The sequence below is a fragment of the Marmota flaviventris genome, chromosome 2 (assembly GCF_047511675.1).
Source record: "Marmota flaviventris isolate mMarFla1 chromosome 2, mMarFla1.hap1, whole genome shotgun sequence".
Classification (NCBI taxonomy): Eukaryota; Metazoa; Chordata; class Mammalia; order Rodentia; family Sciuridae; genus Marmota; species Marmota flaviventris.
The window spans coordinates 177,056,113-177,074,697 of NC_092499.1; the positions used below are offsets into that span (position 1 = coordinate 177,056,113).

General features: G+C 57.8%; 1 protein-coding gene across 3 annotated transcripts; it reads left to right on the forward strand.

Annotated features, from left to right (window-relative positions):
• Nucleotides 1–1,322: 1,322 nt before the first annotated feature.
• Slc52a3 (solute carrier family 52 member 3) lies at nucleotides 1,323–16,479 on the forward strand. 3 transcript variants are annotated; one of them, XM_027945388.2, is made up of 5 exons: nucleotides 1,323–1,480; nucleotides 10,269–10,890; nucleotides 12,145–12,653; nucleotides 14,761–14,884; nucleotides 15,327–16,479. In XM_027945388.2, the coding sequence occupies exons 2-5, from the start codon at nucleotides 10,324–10,326 to the stop codon at nucleotides 15,537–15,539; spliced, it is 1,413 nt and encodes a 470-aa protein (XP_027801189.2). In that variant the 5' UTR covers nucleotides 1,323–1,480; nucleotides 10,269–10,323; the 3' UTR covers nucleotides 15,540–16,479. The 3 variants fall into 3 exon arrangements, with proteins under 3 accessions (XP_027801189.2, XP_027801188.2, XP_027801190.2); XM_027945387.2 differs by lacking the exon at nucleotides 1,323–1,480 and adding an exon at nucleotides 3,642–3,683; XM_027945389.2 differs by lacking the exon at nucleotides 1,323–1,480 and adding an exon at nucleotides 6,436–6,510.
• Nucleotides 16,480–18,585: the final 2,106 nt, after the last annotated feature.

Here is an 18,585-nt window from a genome sequence, read left to right on the forward strand (position 1 = left end):
TGAGGCTCCCCAGCGACATTCCAGGTCTCCCCACTCCAAGGCCCACAGACGACCTCACCTAGTGCCAGCCCCACTCGGCCCCAGCAGATGATGATGACATTTCCTGGGCTGGAACCTGCACCATCCCACACTGCTGGATTCCAGCCTGAGGGCGGGCGGCGTGCTCTGTCTGCCAGCATCCTTTGTCACACACACACATACCTGGAATCTGCTCCCTCCCCATTCCGTTCCTCCAGCTTGGTTTCAAGGACATGCTTCCCGCGCCTTCCCGCCTTCCAAGCCCTGACCTGCTACAGGTGTCCTGTTCACACAGGAAAGGAGGCCCAGGTCTGGACAGAACAGGGCAAGGGGGCGGTCCCCTCCCTTAATCTGCATGTAAGATCTTTATTGGTACAACACAAAATAACATTTTATGTTTCTTTTGTTTCTCTTTCTCCATTTTTTTTTCTTTTTAAAGTAATTTTTGATTTAAGGTTACACACCTAACAGGTGTCCAGACTCCTAGATGATTAAAATACTTCAGTTAAGGCTAAATTTCCTTTTGATCACTCTCCATTTCCCCTCCGTGTCCCCTGTCCTGCTACACACACACACACACACACCTTAAAAATGTGTAGAACGCATTCGTGTCCCCCCGCCCCCCCCCCAACAAATGAACTGTATGCACATATTTATCCTCGAATTTCTCCCACTCTGTTCTGGGCTCTCGAGCTCAAGTTTAATTTCTTTCCTTTTCAATAATTATTTGTTGGCATTAACTCTGTTCAGAGCTTGCTCGGATGTAAGATCAGGTTGTCTGGGGGGGTCTGTGTCGCGCTGCAGGTCCCTAAACCCCTGTAACCATCTCCCCCCCCCCATCACTTTTTCACCCTCCGCCCTATTTTCCACTTTCCGCCTTTCTCTCAACCTGGCCGTAGGCCCACACGACGCCCTTAGGGGAAGGTTCCAAGTCCCCGAGCCTTACAAGGTCCCCCGGGGCCGATCGCGGGCCCCACGTGCGCTCGGGACTCAGCGCCGCCTGGCGGCGTCTCTGGGTGACTCCAGCCGCGCCCGGTCCCTGAGGCTCACACGCGGCCAGGAGGAGCCGCGGTGGCCGGAAGGGTCCCGAGCTGGCGGGGCATCTCTGCTCCAGCTTCGGTCCCGGGCAGGGTGCGGGCCTCCACGTTTGCGGGGGCCGGGGCCGCGCCCTGGGGTGGACGGAACCCGCGGTGCGCGTCCGAGCGTCCCCTCCGGAGGGCGGCGGGGGCCTCGCCCCAGTTCCCCGCGGGGTGTGGGTGCCACGGTCTCTGCGCAAGAGCCAGACGACAGACCGGCTCCTCGTCCAGGGCACCTGTCGCCAACACCCCGGGGCTGTAGGAAGGGGCCGGCCACCGCTGACCAGCGGCGGGCCTCAGGGAGCACTGGGGACAGCCCCCGCTCCTGGTCCTCCTGCAGGGGACTTTCTCTCCCTCCCGGTGGCTGTTCTGACTCCTCCCACTAAGTAAGTGACTCATTTCGTGTTTAGTTGTCTTCTCCTAGAGCTGGCACTTAATCCGTAGTCGGTGAGTGACTTCCACTGAATGAAGGTCTCCGTGTGCGGGACACAGAAAGAGGAGGGAACACCAGGTGGAAAGTGACCGTGGGTAGTGCCCCCCACCCGACGGAGACAAGGGGCTGGGATGTTTCTCTGTTAAAAATCACTCAGCGGGGACGGCACTGCGCAGGCCTGTAATCCCAGCTACTGGGGAGGCTGAGGCAGGAGGACCCCAAGTTTGAGGCCAGTCAATAAAATTTTAAAAGGGCTGGGTATTAAGCCCAATGGTAGAGCCCTCTGGGTTCTGCCCCGGAACCACACAGAGGAACAAAGCCGACCTACCCACGGGGTGGAGGGAGCGCGGGGATACGGGCTTCCCTAGCAGGCCCTGGGCCCAGGCCAAGGCCCAGCACCGCAGGGGGCGGGGAGCTGGGTGGGCTGGGAGGTGGCTCCGTTGGCAGAGGGCTGTCCTCAGCATGCACAGTTCTGGGTTCAGTCCTCAGCACCACGTGTTAAGTAAATGTGTCTAAAATGATTAAAAAAAGAGAGAGAAAAACTTCTCAAAAAATAGTCTATTGAATATAAACAACAGAGGTTATAAAATTTCCGGAGAGCACAGGAATGGGGAGAATATATTGGTTGGGTCCTGTGTGGTGGCACATGGCTCAGCGGCTCAGGAGGCTGAGGCAGAAAGATGGTGAGTTTGAAGCCAACCTCAGCAACTCAGCAAGGCTCTAAGCAACTCAGTGGGATCATGTCTCTAAATACAGAAAAAAAAGGGGGGGGGGGGATGTGGCACTCCTGGGATCAATCCCTGGTACAGAGAGAGAGAAAAGGAGAATATATTGGTTGAGGTTCATTCATGAATGCAACACATGTTAAGCTCCCAATGTATGCAGGGTATTAAAGATAACAGGAAGATTTCTTTGGAGGAGGGGCATTTGAGACTGGCTTGAAATTTGGATCAGATCCTGCCAGAAAGAGATGAGGCAGAAGGAGATTTTACTGGGAGAATAAGTCTGGAGAATCTGGTGGCCCCGAGCTACGGTGGATACTTAGAGAGTGGCAAGTGGCTCTGAGTGTGAGTAGCAAAGGTGACAAACAGGAAAGAGGGACAGAGTTGTCAAGGTTTGCTGGTCTTGGTTGCAAAAGGACTTAAATGTGAGGCTTAGTCATTTTCCTGAGTTTGGTGAGCAACAGGGAGTATCTGAAGGTGATGATAAGGATGTGCTTTTTAAAAATATATTTTTTTAGTTGTAGATGAACACAATATCTTTCTTTATTTTTATGTGGCGCTGAGGATCGAACCCAGGGAGGCGGGTGCTCTACCCCTGAGCTACAGCCCCAGCAGGATGTACTTTTTAATTAAAAATAAAAATAACATGAGAGGCAACTGTGAGAAGATGGCTGGAGGTGAGACTGCAGCAGCAGGGATAGGGGTCAGATCTAAGGGAACTTCCTTTTGGAGTTGGGAGGGGAGCATCAGCTAGGAAGGGGGGTTGGGGCCAGGAGTAGCCTCACTCTTGGAGTCCTTGCGGAGGACAAGCCTTCCTGGCTCCCCGAGGAGCAGAGCCTTGTAGTTCTTACCTTCTGAGCCTCAGTTTCTCCAACTGTAAAGCAGAGAGTAAAAAGGGCACCTGCGGCTTACGATCGCGGAAAGATCTAAGCACATATTAACTCTTACTGTCGCCAGGGGCGCTCGGCGAGCAGGGAGACGAGCTGTGTGACTCCAAAGACTCCGGACTTCTCTGGGCCTCGGTTTCCTCATCTGAACCCCAGGAGGAAGGAGGGGGGAGGAGCACGCCGGCTGCCATGCTCGCCCTGCGCCCGAGGGGGCGCCCTCCCCGCCGACAGCCCGGTGGCCCTTAAGGTCCAGGACTTCCACCGCCCGCGCCGGGGACCTGGATCCTGGTGAGGGAAGTCCTGGCGCCCCGGGGTGGAGCGGCAGCTGCCTGGGCAAGTCCCCTGCCCGCTGGGGAGGAGCCGGCAGAAAGGCGGCTGCAGGAAGCGCTCGATCCAGCAGGCCCCTCGCTGAGATCCCGCGGTCTGTCGCCGGCTCCCTGCTCCGCGGCCCCGCCCACCCCGCCCTCCCGCGCGGCCGGGGCGGGGACAGGTGCCGGGCCCCGAGCCTCGCGGCCCGCCCATCAGAGCCGGGCCGCTGGACCAGCCGGTGAGTGGGCCGCGCTGGGCGCCGCGGGAAGAGCCGCAGATCCTGGGCGCGGCCGCCGTCGGGAGCGCGGGGCGCCGGGCGGGGGGGCTAGTGCGAGGACGGCGCGACCGTGACCTTTGTCCTAGTTCCGGGCTGCCGGGTCGGAGGAGGCAGAAGAGTGGGCGGGAAGAGGGGCTCCTGCCCGGCCGCGGGGCGCGTGGTGCTGGGCGGGACGGGCGCGCAGACCCGCCCGTGGCCACCCAGCCCCGCTCCGCGCCACCGGCCACCGTGCGGCCGCCCCTGCCAGGTGGGAGCTGGAGCCTCACCAGCCTGGCCCGGACGGGGGTTGGGATGGGGACGCAGGGGAGGGGAGTCTCCTGGGGGAGGCTTCCCCGTCAAGGACAGCCTCGGGGGAGGCCGGAGTCCCTTCCTGGCCTTGGGGGGAGTGAAAGGAGGAAGGGAACTCCCAGTCCTGCTGGGAGCCCGCATTGTCTCCTCCCTGCTGGCCGCTGAGCCTGGCGAGCCCTGGCCTCCCCAGACCCTTTCACAGGAGACCCGAGGCCCAGAGAGGGTGAGCAGCTGGCCTGAGGTCACCCAGCCAGTGAAAGTGGACCTGAATGACTGCCACCACCTGGGGTCAGGGTGGGCAGCGTGCAGAGCAATCACTGGCTATTCTTGGGGCCTTGGTTTCCCCACTTCTTGCAAGGGACATTGAGTTGGAATGAACTTAGGGAAACTCTGGGGTCGGGGGCAAGCACAGGTGAAGACCTCCTAATGTGTGTGGATGTGAGCTGCACGCTCAGGCTCCCGGCAGGTCCAGCTCCTCCTCTGCCTCCGTCCCCTCCTGGCCTCTGCTCCTTTTCCCTTCTGTCTGTCCCTCTGTCTGTCTGCCCATTTCTGCTTCTGGCTTTTTGTGGTCAGTCTCGACCGCGCTCTCCCCCGTCTCTCCCTCTAGGTTTTCTGAGTTGGACCCTCGGGGCTCCCGTCCTGCCTACTCCAAGCCCACCCGGTCCTACTTAGTGTCACTCGGGTTGGCCAAGGCCAGGCCCTGTGCAGAGCCTGCCGCGCGCCCCGAGTTCTCCAGGAGCCTGGCACCGGGGACACCACTGACTCAGAGGCTTGTCTCCTCGGACCAGCGAGCACTGGCCGGGCCAGCGTGGCCAGAGTATCCCCAGGGCCGAGGCAGGTCTGCAGTCCGGCCTACAGGGCATGGTGCCCGCCAGCTGCCCCATTGCCCACGCGGAATGAGGACCCAGGGTGGCACCAGGGGTTTAGGTGACCCAGTCACGGGCAAGGCAGGGGCCGCCCGAGCACTGGGGAGGAGGACAGCCCCCCTCTCCTGGAGAGAATGCTTCCTTCCCAGCCCGCAGCAGGTGGACGCCAACTCGTGTCCCTGGGCTCCTGCCTGATAAGGCCAGGAAGAGGTGGATCAGGACAGTGACCAGGGGACGGCCCTTGGGCTCCGATGGCCAAGACCAGGCGGGTGGGGAAGGAGATGGGGCAGCCCCCAGTGGGGGTGCTTAGCCCTGGGGAGAGCCCTGCCCCCCCCCATTTTCTCCAGCCTGGGACTCTCAAGTTCAAGGACAGAGCAGGGGGGCTGAGAAGGTGGCTCCGTCTTGAGGTGCTTGTGTTCACGCGCCAGGCCCTGGGTTCAGTCCCCCCACAGGAAAAATATAGATAGTGCCACAGGCCCGTTGGCCTGGGCTGCCCCTCAGGCTTCCATTGCCACCCAGGCTGGAGGGCCGTCTGGAGGGTCTGTGTCACCATCCTCAGAGCTTGCCCACTGGATCCTGGGGACCTGGCGATGTCTTGGGGCTTTCTCCGGCTCTCCTGGGCCTGTCCCCCTTTCTCCCCTCCCCAACCCAAGTGCTAAGGAGGCTGCAGAGGGTAGAAACCCGCGCTCAGCCTGGCCCCATCTCTTCCCACCTGCACCCCCAGGCCTCTCTCAACCCCATGAGGAGGCTGCTCCGAAGGCCCACAAAGCTGTCAGCTGTGCATCCTCAGGGAAATTACTCTCCCTTCCTGAGCCTGAGTTTCCTCCTCTGGGGCCCGCAGACCATCCTGCTGCCCACTTCGAGCCGTGGTGGATGAGCACCCCAACGGCCTAACGCGGCCCGGCACAGTACACAGCCAGCACCCGCCAGCCTGGGCTATTTGATTCTCTTTTTTACCTGGATGATTTCAGCAGCTTTCTATCAGGGTGACAGGCTTCTCCCCCGCTGTGCCCCTGGCTCTTTGTGATTATCCTGACCACAGCCAGCGTGTTAAACATTAAATGAGAGCCGGTCCTCCTCTGCCCTGGAATGGGGCTGTGGGCTCCAAAGAGAACACTGAAGCTCTCACCCCAAGCCCTGGGTGCCCCCCTGATCCAGCTTGGTGGCAGCCACAATGGCCACCCACCCAGCTGATCTTTAAATGCCCAAATCTATTTCTGGGTCGTGGCAGGTGAGGCCCCACCCCAGGGCCTTTGCACTTGCCCTCTCCACCCTGGACCCTCAGGGGCACCCTGCCAGCTGCTCTTCCCTGTGGCTCCTGCCCTGCTGACCGGCTCTCTATTTGTTTTTGTGCTTAATGACTGGCTCTTGGGTACTCCTGAGAGTGTGGCTGTTGTCCAGCACATAGTGCACAACCAATAAGTTCTCTGTTAAGTAAATCAGCAAGAACTTCGGCCACTTGAAATAATAGATGTTTTTTTTCTTTTTCTGTGTGTGGGGGGGGATGGAACCCAGGCAGCTGCGCTCGGCTCCACCACTGAGCCCCAGCCCCAGGTTCCTCTTTCAAAGTGCCAGCCTCATTCGGAGCCAGGCCTGCGGGAGCCGGACCCTTCTGCCTGGGACAGCCCCTCGCTGTAAGTGGCAGCTGTCCCTCCCTGTGTCCCCCAGGCCCAGGGGCACATAGCACCTTGGAGGAGCAGGAGGTAGCTTGGGAGTGCGCCAGGGCAGGGGACAGGAGGCGCGCAGGCGGCCACCACCTCTGTGGCAGACTAGGGAGTCTCCTGGAGGAGCCAATGACTCCCTCAGAGGCCACCGCTGTGGGATGCCAGGTCAGAACCCAGACGTAGGGGGCGGGGCTGCAGGCCGGGACCTGAGCGTCTAGGTGAGTCCAGGCTCCTCCCGCAGCTGCGCAGAAGCGGCCCAGGGCTGCCGAGAGTGACGGCCCTGGCTGAGCTCCCACCTGGCCGCCACCGCCGTCTGCCGCCGCCCTGTAATTATTTACTGACCCCCGGTCGCGTGTATCATTTATTGCCTCCTCTGCCCTTCCGGCTTTGGTCCCTTCTGCTGTCACCGCTGGAGTAGTCTCGTCAGCCTCGCCACCCTCCTGTGGCTCCATCGCACCCCCCGGGCAGGGCTGAGGTCACTTGGAGAAGTGCTCTTCAGAACAGAGAGGGATCGTAGCAATGACAGTCGGTGTCACCCAGAAATGACTCTTGAGTGCCAACTTAAACTTCTGCCACCAGGTTCCACACGGGGCTCCTTGTTCTTCCCCCAGCCCCCCCCCCCCCCTTCTCTCTATTTTTGCATTTCTCTGTAAGACTTTGTCCCTGAGGTCCAAGTTTACTCGGAACCTTGCAGCGTCTTTTAAAGGTGTGTCTCAGTGACGACGTTGGTTAGGTTTTGATTTTTGATCAAATTCAGATTTCGAGAGGACCTGCGTTCCCGCATCAGGACACGGATGGCCCCAAGGGGTCAATGTACTTATCAGCCTGTGGTTACCAAAATCAGCCATGTACCTCCTTGAACCTGTATCTCTGTACACGTAGCCAGTGTTTTGCTGTAGGTAAAATAAGTGGCAGACAAGACAGAAGTTTAAGAGCTTCAACCTTTAAAGAAGCAAACAAAATAGTTCAGCAAAGGCAGAGCAGGGCTGTGAAGGATGTTCCCGACTCCAAAAATCCCAAGGGAGTCCAGTTTCTGTCTAGCCCCCTCTCCATCCTTCCTAGTACAAAATGGCTGCTAGAGTTCTAGTGCTCACCTCTGGGCTCCAGACAGCAAGATGGGGGAAGAGAAGAAGGGCGTGCGCCTGAGCAGGGATTGCAGTTCCTCTGGAGGTCAGTGGGGGAGCCTAGGTTCAAGAAGGCAAGTAGGATTATTGTTGCCACCTGGGCATAAAGACCTGTGTAGACAGGCTTCCAAAATAATCCTGATAAACCACAAGCCCTGAATTCTGAATGCCCGCCCCTGACTTGTGGATGACAGTGGAGGATCCTCTCAAACTCAGCGGATCCAAATCACGGGTCTGCTGACTGGCTCGGCCAGCCAGTTCCCGGTTTGCCCACCCTGAGCTCGGTCACGGGGCAGGGCCCTCCACCTTCAACCTGCCAGGTCACAAAACAGCCCCTTGCCTCCTGGAGCATCCGACTCTGGGCATCTGTCTGTGTGCCCCAGAGCAAGACCATCAACACAGACGCCGCGGGGCTCGGGGAGGACCCCGGGAGGCTGGGCAGCCAGATGTGCTTTTCTGGGGCAGGATCTTGCAGGAAGCCGGGATGACAGAAGGTGGCCAGGCTGGGAAGGACAGCAGGGATGCACAGGGGTGGCCTGGGGCCTCCCTCTCTCCTGGGTCCACTTGGCAGACAGGTGCCAGGCCCAGCCTGTGCTTCTGAGCCTGCTTCCTGCCTGGGAGAACACAGCTTAGTGACCTGTGGGGGGGCCGAGGCCCCCAGAAGGGAGGCCATGGAGCAGGCTGGAAGCAGCTCTGGTAGCCTCTGGGCCTCTGAGACCCAGGAGAGGGACTGCCAGAGCCTTGGAGATTCCTGGGTGAGGCGTGGTCACCGGGACAGGGCTGCTGGTCCTACAAGGAAGGAGGAGTTCAGGCTGAGCTTGCTCCAGATCCCATGTCCCAGCTCAGAGCTGGGAACGTTATCCTGTTTTACTTTTAAGTATCACAGGCTAAATTTCATGTAAATTCAAAGAAAACAACTCTTGTCACCAAACCTGGGATTTCTCAGCAGCAGTAGCTACCCTTAGCGCATGCCCAAAGTGTGCCAGGCATGAACTCACTGATGTGTCTGCATCTCATTGAAAAACACAAGAGGGCAGGTGAGGGCAATGAGGCACAGAGAGGCAGAGTCACCTACCTAAGGTCACCCAGCCAGGAAGTAACAGGAGCTGAGGTCAAGTCCAGGCAGTGGCTGCAGAACCTCATTCCTGAGCTCTCTAATATTTGGGCTCAGACTAAGGTTAGATTGAAGGGTGTTCGTAAGAGTTCCAGTGGGGTGATGCTGGTGGTTGGACAGGTGGTACACAGATGGCAGCACACGGCTGCTGGGGGCTGGCAGAGGTGATCTCCAAACCCTGTCCAGCTACAGAGACCTGTTATTTCAGGAGGGAAAAAAAGCCAGATTCGAATTTTATTCCAGGTAACCATATTTTTTGTGTTGGGAAATATGTTTGACTAGCTCACAAGTTAAAGCCACATAAAGATAGCTAGGCGAGGTGGCGCACGTCCGTCATCCCAGTGGCTCGGGAGGCTGAGGCAGGAGGATCACAAGTTCAAAGCCAGCCTCAGCAACTTGGTGAGGCCCTCAGCAACTTAGCAAGACCCTGTCTCTAAATAATATATATAAATAAAAGGGCTGGGGATGTGGCTCAGGGTTGTGTCGCTGAGTTCAATGCCCAGTACAAAAAACAAGAATGACACTAAAAGATCTGGACTGAGGGACCCCAGGTGTCAGGTTGCTTCAGGCAAATACAGCGTGGACCACGTCCTTCCTCCTCCACTATCTGCGGTTTTGCCCCCTGGATTCGCTCCCTTTGAGACCTCTGCCTGTCGCTGGGGAGACCTCCCCCTTCCCCGTCCTCAGCCTGCCCAGGTGGGCTGTCCCTGCAGGTCACTGAGCCTCCCCTGGCCTCTGCCACTGTCTCCCACCTTTTGCTGTTGCAAGGGGGCAGCGAACGCTGACCTTGTCCATCAGTCATTTCACTCAGCGCAGGTGACCTTTGGCTGTGGGACAGTCTCCTGGTGAGAAATGGCACCTTGCATTCATTTTCCAGATTAAAGAGAGTGGTCATCTTTCCTGCGTCCCAGACTTCTTGGTACCTTTCCTCTAAGCTGTTAGATCCTATCCTTGGCCCCCTCCTTTCTTGGGTCTTTTGTTCTTGATGGTAATACCACTTTTTAGGAATTAGAAACATAAGCCTATGTACTTTGTACTATGTTGCCCACGTCCTTGTTTTGGTAGGGGGAGGTGTTGGGGTTTTGTTGTTTGAGACAGTGCCTTGCTAACTTGCGGAGGCTGGCCTTGATCCTGAGATCCTCCTGCCTCAGCCTCCTGAGCCACTGGAATTACAGGTGTTCGCCACCACACCTGACCACCCTTGGACTTTTTTCAGGTTTTTTGTTGTTGTTGTTGTTGTTTGCATGTGTGTGCTTGAACATTTACTCCTGTGAATGTCTCAAACTTTTCTTTTGTGGTCCCTGGATTTACAAGTTGTGCTTAAGAAAACCTTATTCAGAGGCTACTTATAAATGCATTTGTGTTTTCTGCTGATACAAAGCAAACCGGGAGAAAAGTAAGGGGCGGGGGGACCCTGAACCCCAAAGCCATCTCTTGCTTGGTGATGAACTTGACTCTGAGCTCTCTCACCTGGTGTCCTCCTCTGTTAGCCCATCACAGACGGACCTGGACACACAGTGGCCTCTGGCCCGGGACAGAGCCGCCATGGCCGCCCTCACCCACCTGCTGGTCTGCGTCTTCGGCATGGGCTCCTGGGTGGCCATCAATGGGCTCTGGGTGGAGCTGCCCCTGCTGGTGACGGAGCTGCCCGAGGGCTGGTACCTGCCCTCCTACCTCACGGTGGTCATCCAGCTGGCCAACGTCGGCCCCCTGCTGGTCACCCTGCTGCACCACTTCCGGCCTGGCTGCCTTCCTGAGGTGCCCGTGGTCTTCGCTGTGCTGGTTGTGGGCACCGTCGCCTGCGTCCTCTTCGCCTTCCTCTGGAACATGACCTCCTGGGTGCTGGGCGGCCAGCACAGCATCGCCTTCATCGTCCTCACCTTCCTCCTGGCCCTGGTGGACTGCACCTCCTCTGTCACCTTCCTGCCCTTCATGAGCCGGCTGCCCACCCACTACCTCACCACCTTCTTTGTGGGCGAAGGGTTCAGTGGCCTCCTGCCTGCGCTGGTGGCTCTTGCCCAGGGCTCCGGCATCACCTCCTGCGTCAATGTCACGGAGACATTGGTCTCGACCTCAAGCCCTGTGACTTCCAGGAAGACCTACGTCACTCAGGTACCCAGCAGGGCCTGGAGCCATTGCAGCCCTGAGCTTGGCCCTGAGGATACGGGAAGGAAAGATGGCTCCCCGGTGGGCTCCTTGGCAGGACCACAGGTTAAAGTGACCTGAGTCTGGTAGGCAGCAGAAAGGTTATTCGAATGACGTACACACGCAAGGGAGTGTCACAAAAATATGAGATTTAAAGAAGGACCAAAGATGGGAAGCTTAGGTAGCAGCCGGAGCTACGGAGAGGAAGGGGTTGGGTGGGGTGAGGTGAGAGGCGAGTTGAGGAGAGTGCCCAGAGGAGGAGTGTGGGAGGGACCCTGTCCCTGTCCCTCGTGCAGACATCTCAGGTGATGAGAGCTGTCATCTGTCTCTTCCTGGAACGGATGCCTTTACTAATGAAAATGTCCTTTTGAGATGTATATGTCCTCTACACATCAAATCATTTTGGAACTGCTCCCCTGTCTCCAGTTTCTCAAAATAACCAGCTCAAAACAACACGTGCCACAGAGGTCTATTTTGGGGTGGTGCATTAGTCAGCTTTCGGTCACTGTAACAAATTACCCAAGAAGAACACTTTTTTAAAAGAGGAAAGGTTGGGTCTGGCTCATAGTTCCAGAGGATTCAGTCCTCGGTCAGCTGGATCTGAGCTTGAGGGGAGGCAGCAGGTCTTGGGGGAAGAAGGCAATGGAGGGACGCTCCGAGCTCAGGGCAGCCAGAAAGCAGAGGGAGGAAGGGAGGGAGGGGGGGGTCGAGGGAGGAAGGGCTGGGGACAAAATATGGCCCCCAAGGACACACTTCCTTTAACTAGGTGGCAAGTCCTAGCCTCCACCGCCTCCCAACAGTCCCTTCAGATCAGGAAGCCGTCAGTGGACAGGTCGGAGCCCGCAGGATCCAGCCATTTCCTCTGGACACTGGGGCCCTGGGGACTGAGCCTTGATGATGAGCCCTCGGGCCACATTCCAAATCCCAGCCCCAACAGGTGGCATACTCTGGTCTGTTACAGTCAGGTTTTGGGGTGGTGTGTCCTGAGCCCCAGCTCGAGCAGGACCATGGCCCTGGGGCCAGGCCCCCTGTGGATGGGGCTGATCTGAAGTCCCTAGGGTCAGATTTGGTTTTGGAATCCGCCATAACATTTATCAATTATTGATGATCATCATCCAGGATAATTTATATCATGATAATAATCCACTCTCTGCTCGGGGGCTCTTGGTGTCACCCGCGCTGACCCCCCGGGACGTGGCTGATCACTCTGTTCCTCCCCAGGGAGTCCGCAGCAGCGCTGTCGCCTGGGTCCCCGCCGGGAGGGCCGGCTCCCTGGGTCGGCTGGAGAGCCGCTACCTCCCGGCGCGCTTCTCGCCGCTGGTCTTCTTCCTCCTGCTGGCCTCCATGATGGCCGGCTGCCTCCTGGCCTTCCTCCTGCTGCAGCAGCAGGCCCGGGGCCGGCAGGGCTCCATCGAGGACCTCCTGCACTCCCAGGTCACCCTGCACTCCATCCAGCCGCGGGAAGGGAAGGACGAAGGCCCCCCAGGCCCCGTGGTCATCCGCAGGGGACAGGGGCATCGGGAGGAGAAGCCGGCCACCCACCGCCCGGCCCAGCTGGCCTTCATCTACACCCTGGTGGCCTTCGTCAACGCGCTCACCAACGGCGTCCTGCCCTCGGTGCAGACCTACTCCTGCCTGCCCTACGGGCCCGTGGCCTACCACCTGTCGGCCACCCTCAGCTCGGTGGCCAGTCCCCTCGCCTGCTTCCTCTCCATGTTCCTGGCCAGCAGGTACTGCCCAGGGCCCTGGGGGGCCAGGGAGCGTCCATCCAGAGCCCTGATCCCGAGCCCCCCACTGGGAGTAGGTCATGTCAAGGCTGCGGCTTCCGAGGCCCCCTGCCTGCTGCGCCCAGGCCTCCCTTTCCTTTGGGGTCCTGAGGACTGAAGCCCGGGGCGCCCTACCCCCGAGTGACAGCCTCGGCCCTTCTGATTTAATCTGGGACCTTGTTCTAGTGAGCTTTTTTACTTCTGTGACCAAAAGACCCGGCAAGGACAATCAGGAGGAAAGGTCACTGGGGGCTCAGGGTTTCGGAGGTCTCCGTCCGTAGACGGCCAGCTCCACCGCTGGGGCCCGGGGCGAGGCTGAGCATCACGGCAGAGGGGTGTGGTGGAGCGAAGCAGCTCAGGACATGGCACCGGGGGCAGAGAGAGAGAGAGAGACAGAGAGAGGGAGAGAGAGAGAGACAGAGAGAGGGAGAGAGAGAGAGGGAGAGAGAGAGACAGAAAGGGAGAGAGAGAGAGAGACAGAGAGGGAGAGAGAGAGAGACAGAGAGAGGGAGAGAGAGAGAGAGACAGAGAGAGGGAGAGAGAGAGGGAGAGAGAGAAAGGGAGAGAGAGAGGGAGAGAGAGAGAGGGAGGGAGGGAGAGAGAGACAGAGAGAGGGAGAGAGAGAGAGAGAGAGCTCCTTGCCACAGACATATACACACCCCAAAGGCACACTCCCAAAGACCCACCTCCTCTAGCCACACCCTACCTACCTACAGTTACCCCCAGTTAACCCATTAAAGTGACTTAATGCACTGATTAGGTTAAGGCTCTCATAACCCAATCAGTTCACCGTTGGAATTTCTTGCATCACCTCACCTATGAGCTTTTGGGGGGCACCTCATATCTAACCAAAACAGACATGGGCTCACTAAGTAGCCCAGTCTGGCCTCGAACTGGCAATCCTCCTGCCTCAGCCTCCCGACTAGCTGGGATTATAGGTGTGTACCACCACACTCAGCGGGTTTCAATTTTTTTAAAAAAATCTTTATTTTATTCTTACGTGATGCTGAGGATCGAACCCAGGGCCCCGCACATGCCAAGTGAGCGCGCTACCACTTGAGCCACATCCCCAGCCCCGGCAGGTTTCAGTTGTTAATAACTCAAGTGGTTTTGACTCAGGGGCTTCAGATCCCCACAGGAGAAATATCCGCCTCAGGACCTTGACCTCTTAGGTCCCCCCATACTCTCCTGACCACCCCTCTGTCCTGTCTGCCTCCACTGGCCGCTCAGACCTGTTCACCTCCACCAGCCCAGGGGGAGAACGAGGACAGGAGAATTAGGAAGTGGCAGGACACTGGCTTTTTCTCTGTTGGGGCTTAAAACCAGGGAGCAAGGAGAGGAGGGTTCGAGGGAGCAGGGCCGATGGCCATGGACCCACAGGGTCTGCAAGCCCAGAGGTTAGGTTTATAGCATCTGAGAATCTTGGATGTCATGGGTGTGGATGGTGGGACCCAGGGACAAGGACCTCGAGGGAACAACGGGTCCTTGGTTGTCGGGTCGAGGGTCTGGAGGAGGGCTGCCTGACCGCCTGCCAACCTCGGGTGTCAGGAACAGTGCGCCCGGCCAGGGAGGGCGGGGAGGTCACCCAGCACCCCTGCAGGGCCCTGCCAAGATCAAAGCCACCTTTCATCAGCCTGGCTTCCTGGCTGAGACTGAGACTGTCACCGGAGGAAATGGCAGCAGATAAATAAAATTCCAGGCAAAGCCCAGAGCTGGAGCCAGGCCCTGCCCATGCTGCTCCTGTAGGTCACGGTGGCCCTCAAGTGTCCCATTTTGCAGGTGAAGACACTGAGGCTCAGGGACCAGTTAAATGGTGAGACTGGGTTTGCACAGGGTCCACCTGACACTGGAGTCTGTGGTTCTTCCCTAGCCGGGAGGCTGGGCCCTGCCATTAATGCTCAGGGTGTCCCGGCTCTCAGGAGCCTCTCCGTCCCACTTGAGCTGGGGAGCCTGCAACCACCCTCCTAACCTTGAGCTCTGGAGGTGCCGGTCATTCCACATGGTCCCCAGGAGTGGAGAGGGCAAGGTCAGGCTGCTCAGCTCCCCCACTCACCTCCTCACTCTGCCCTAGGTCTCTGCCCTTCCTGGGGGTCCTCACAGTGCTGGGGACCGGCTTCGGGGCCTACAACATGGCCATGGCTGCGATGAGCCCCTGCCCGCTCCTGCAGGGCCACTGGGGTGGGGAAGTCCTCATCGTAAGTATCTGGACAGGTGAACAGCCCTCCTGCCCTCACCTCTTAGCCGGCCCGGGGAACCCCAGGGACACCCCTAGTAACCAAAGTCTTTGCCCTTGTCCTCTCCAGAAGCCCCTGGTGGGAGGGTCCCCTTCTCATTGGAAAGTGGGGCATGGGGGGAGGGGTGATGGTCCAGCCTGTGCCCCCAGTGCTACCCTGCGACCACGTGTGCACACCAGTGGCCTTGGCGCTGATGCCCCTGACCTGATGGTGGAGTGGGGAGCCGCTGGGTTCTCCTCTGCCCTCAAGGGGTCCCCTTACTGGGCATCCCTGAGCCCTGTGGGGTCACCCCCACAAGGGTGTCCTTGAACTCCCAAGCCATTCCACGGTTTCCCTTAGCTCTGTGCGGTCACCCTGTGAGACTTCCGGACCCCGGGGCTCACTGTCGCTGCCTTCCCTGCAGGTGCTCTCCTGGGTGCTGTACACGGCCATTCTCAGCTACGTCAAGGTCATGCTGGGTGTGATCCTGCGCGACCGGAGCCGCAGCGCCCTCTTGTGGTGCGGGGCGGCGGTGCAGCTGGGCTCGCTGCTCGGGGCGCTGCTCATGTTCCCGCTGGTCAACGTGCTGAGGCTCTTTTCCTCGGCTGACTTCTGCAGCCTGGACTGCTCTGCCTAGGCCGTCGCGGGTGGCAGGCCCATGGCAGGATGCCAGCCGCGCCTGACACTTGCAAACTGGGCTTCAGACAGTCAAAGGGAGCGCCCAAGGGCACAGAGCCAGGGGTGGGGAGCTGGGAGGCAGAGGCTGAGCCTTTGAACCGTGAACATGAGGGATTGGCACAGGCCTTTGGTGAGACCTGGAGTCGCAGGCCCAGCCCTGCCTCCAGCTCTAATGCGGTGCCTGGGACCCACTAGTTCCCAACTTCTTCTCTTTGCATACTGAAAGCTCTAATTTGTACCATCCAGCCGGAGACAGGCCTAAGAATGTCATAAGGGAAACGGCTGGGAGGCGAGCTGCCCTTGCAAGCTGTGTGATCTTGGGGAAGTCACTTGACTTCTCTGTGCCTTGGTTTCCTCATCCATAAAAGGAGGATTATGAGAATAGCTCTTACCTGGCGTGCCTGGCACAGGGACGAGGCAGAAGTACCCAGCATGTAGCAAGCTGTCCTGAGAGACTTCATGATCCGAAATGTGCAGTCATAGCAAGACTCCACCTGGAAGTAGCCAGAGGGCTTGGAAGGGGCCCGTGCCCCAATGGATTCATAGAGCAGCTTCTTCAAGACAGATGGCGGGGCAGGACCCAGGGGTCAGGACCCAGCGCAGCCCTGCTTTACCTTTTCCAGTGTGCGCCCCACACGCCCCTTCCTGTCCCCCTCCCTGGGTGGTGGAGCCCTACCCCTTGGAGGGTAAGTGCCCTCCTGAGTGTCAGGGAGATGACTTGGTGGGACCCCACCCCCAGCCTCTGAAAGTGACCCCACCTGGCTGCAGACTGGACTGGCGAGGAGCTTTAGAAGCAGCGGAAGCCCGAGGGCAACAGGCGATGGTCATTGTGTTACTTTTTGTTTTTCTTTCCTTTTGCTTTTCTTTTTTAATAAAGACACTCCTTGATTTTACACTCAGATCAGCTTCAAAGGAGAGAAGTCCAGTGGGAACCCCCACCTAAAAAGGGGAGAGGGGTATCAGTATAATCAGTTTTCAGTTAAGGCTGAGTTCAGAGATGAACAGAATCAAGTACAGAAGAGGGCGTGGCCCTGGGATTTCTGTTCTGTACTGTTTGTCTCCTCTGCTTGCCAACACCACCACACACTTCCTCCCAATTTATTTTACATAGTGTTACTACATGTTTCAAAAATCAGAAAATAAACAGGGTTCAGTGGTGCTCACCTGTCATCCAGCAGCCATTTGGGAGGCTGAGGCAGGAGGATAGCAAGTTTGAGGCCAGCCTCAGCAATTGAGTAAGGCCCTGTCTCAAAATTAAAAGGGCTGGGGATGTAGCTCAGTGGTATAGTACCCCTGGGTTCAGTCCCCAGTACCTCACTCCATTGAAAAATATGAAATGGTGAACAGGGAAAAAGCTACTGTCCCTTCCCTGCATCTGCTCAGTTCCTGTTTTACACACACGTGTGCAATTGTGCACCCAAGCCCTTTTTTTAGTTCCCTGTTTCCCCCTTTCCCAAGATTATGCAAATGTAAGAAATACAAAGAGCCCCTCTTCTTGGACCTCATTTTACAGAAAGAGCAGCAAACTAAAGAGAATCTTATACTTTGCAATCAACGCAAATGGAGAGAAACTTCCGGTCCTTCCTCGGGGCTGCGTAGTGTTATATCAGATGCTGAGGTTAAGAGACCACTCTCCTCCTACCCCAGAAAACCTCTACAAAAGTAGAAGAGAAAGAAAGCAGTTCTTTTTCCAGATGAGCTTTAAACCCGACTGCAGAGTGTCACCTAGGGAGCCCGCAAGAGGGTGCAGATGCAGGAGTGGCCCCCTTTCCTATGGCCAGGTGGGTACGGCGGTCACACACATGCTCTCCAACAGTAACCAGTCCCCAAGCAAGGTGACTAGACGGCAGCATTGGTGACATCGCTCACTCTGAAATCACGTGGTCCTTGGAATGGCCCCCTGTGTCTGCTAATTTCTTTATCCAAAGGAAATATAAACTGGTATCTTTACGAGGTGGGTTTTGCAACCTGTCAGTTGGGCTGCTGCCCCCCGAGGAGGCTGGCAACAGAGTTGCTATGTTTCTTGATGTTTGTGTCCTGGAGATGGCACCCAGGTCCTTGGAAACGGTGTTTCTAGGCTGTAAACTGGCAAAGGCGTCACAGATCATAAAAGGGCTCACATACATCTAAAAGGGACAGAGGAAGAATTCACAGGTTTTCTACCATACATACCCGTCAGTCAGCGCGTCAGCCTCCACCTCGACTATGGGATGATAAAAATCTCCTTCCTGGGATCTGTAGGGAGTCATTGGACTGATAGGTGCAAAGTGCTTAGCACTGCACTACAAACAGTAAGTGCTTAATACATGTCACCAGAGCTGCCACTTTGGGAGAATATCCACCCCAGTCCCCTGATGCCCCTGAGCTACACTCCTGCCCACCCTCCCTCCCAACTGAAGTCCAGCTTGGAGGCTGGCCCCAGACCAAGTGACCAGCCCAGCCACCCAGTGCCTTCACAGTGAGATCGCCAGCCAGGGCCTGCAGTCCCAGCTGCTCAGGAGGCTGAGGCAGGAGGATTCCTTGAGTTCAGGGGTTTGAGGCCAGGCTGGGCAACAGAGCGAGACCCCATCTCAATAAGTAAGTAAAACAAGAGTGAGATGGGGACTCGGGGCTCAGCCTGGGGCTGGCAGGGGGCCAGCTCCCTGAAGATGCCCCTAACCTGGTGTCTGAGGCAGGCAGGAGGAAGGGAGGTGCAGCGGTGCGGGAGGGGCCTTCAGTGTGCCAATCACACTAGCAAGAGCCTGGGGACCAGGCGGCAGGGGCAGGCAAGCCCTGAGAAGAACACAGGTGGGGACCCAGGGCAGCCCACGGGCCCGAGCCTGGGAGGCCTGGATTCTAGGAAGTGGGGCTGGGGGGCCTACGTGGATTTAGGGGGGGTTGACATTAAAAGGGGCTGCAAGAGACGTAAGCAGGCTCAGAAGCCGCCGCAGCCTCCTGGGAAGGACCCATGGAGCAAGGTACAGAAAAAGGACAAAGTCTTCCTCTACCCAGGCCCCACTCAGACG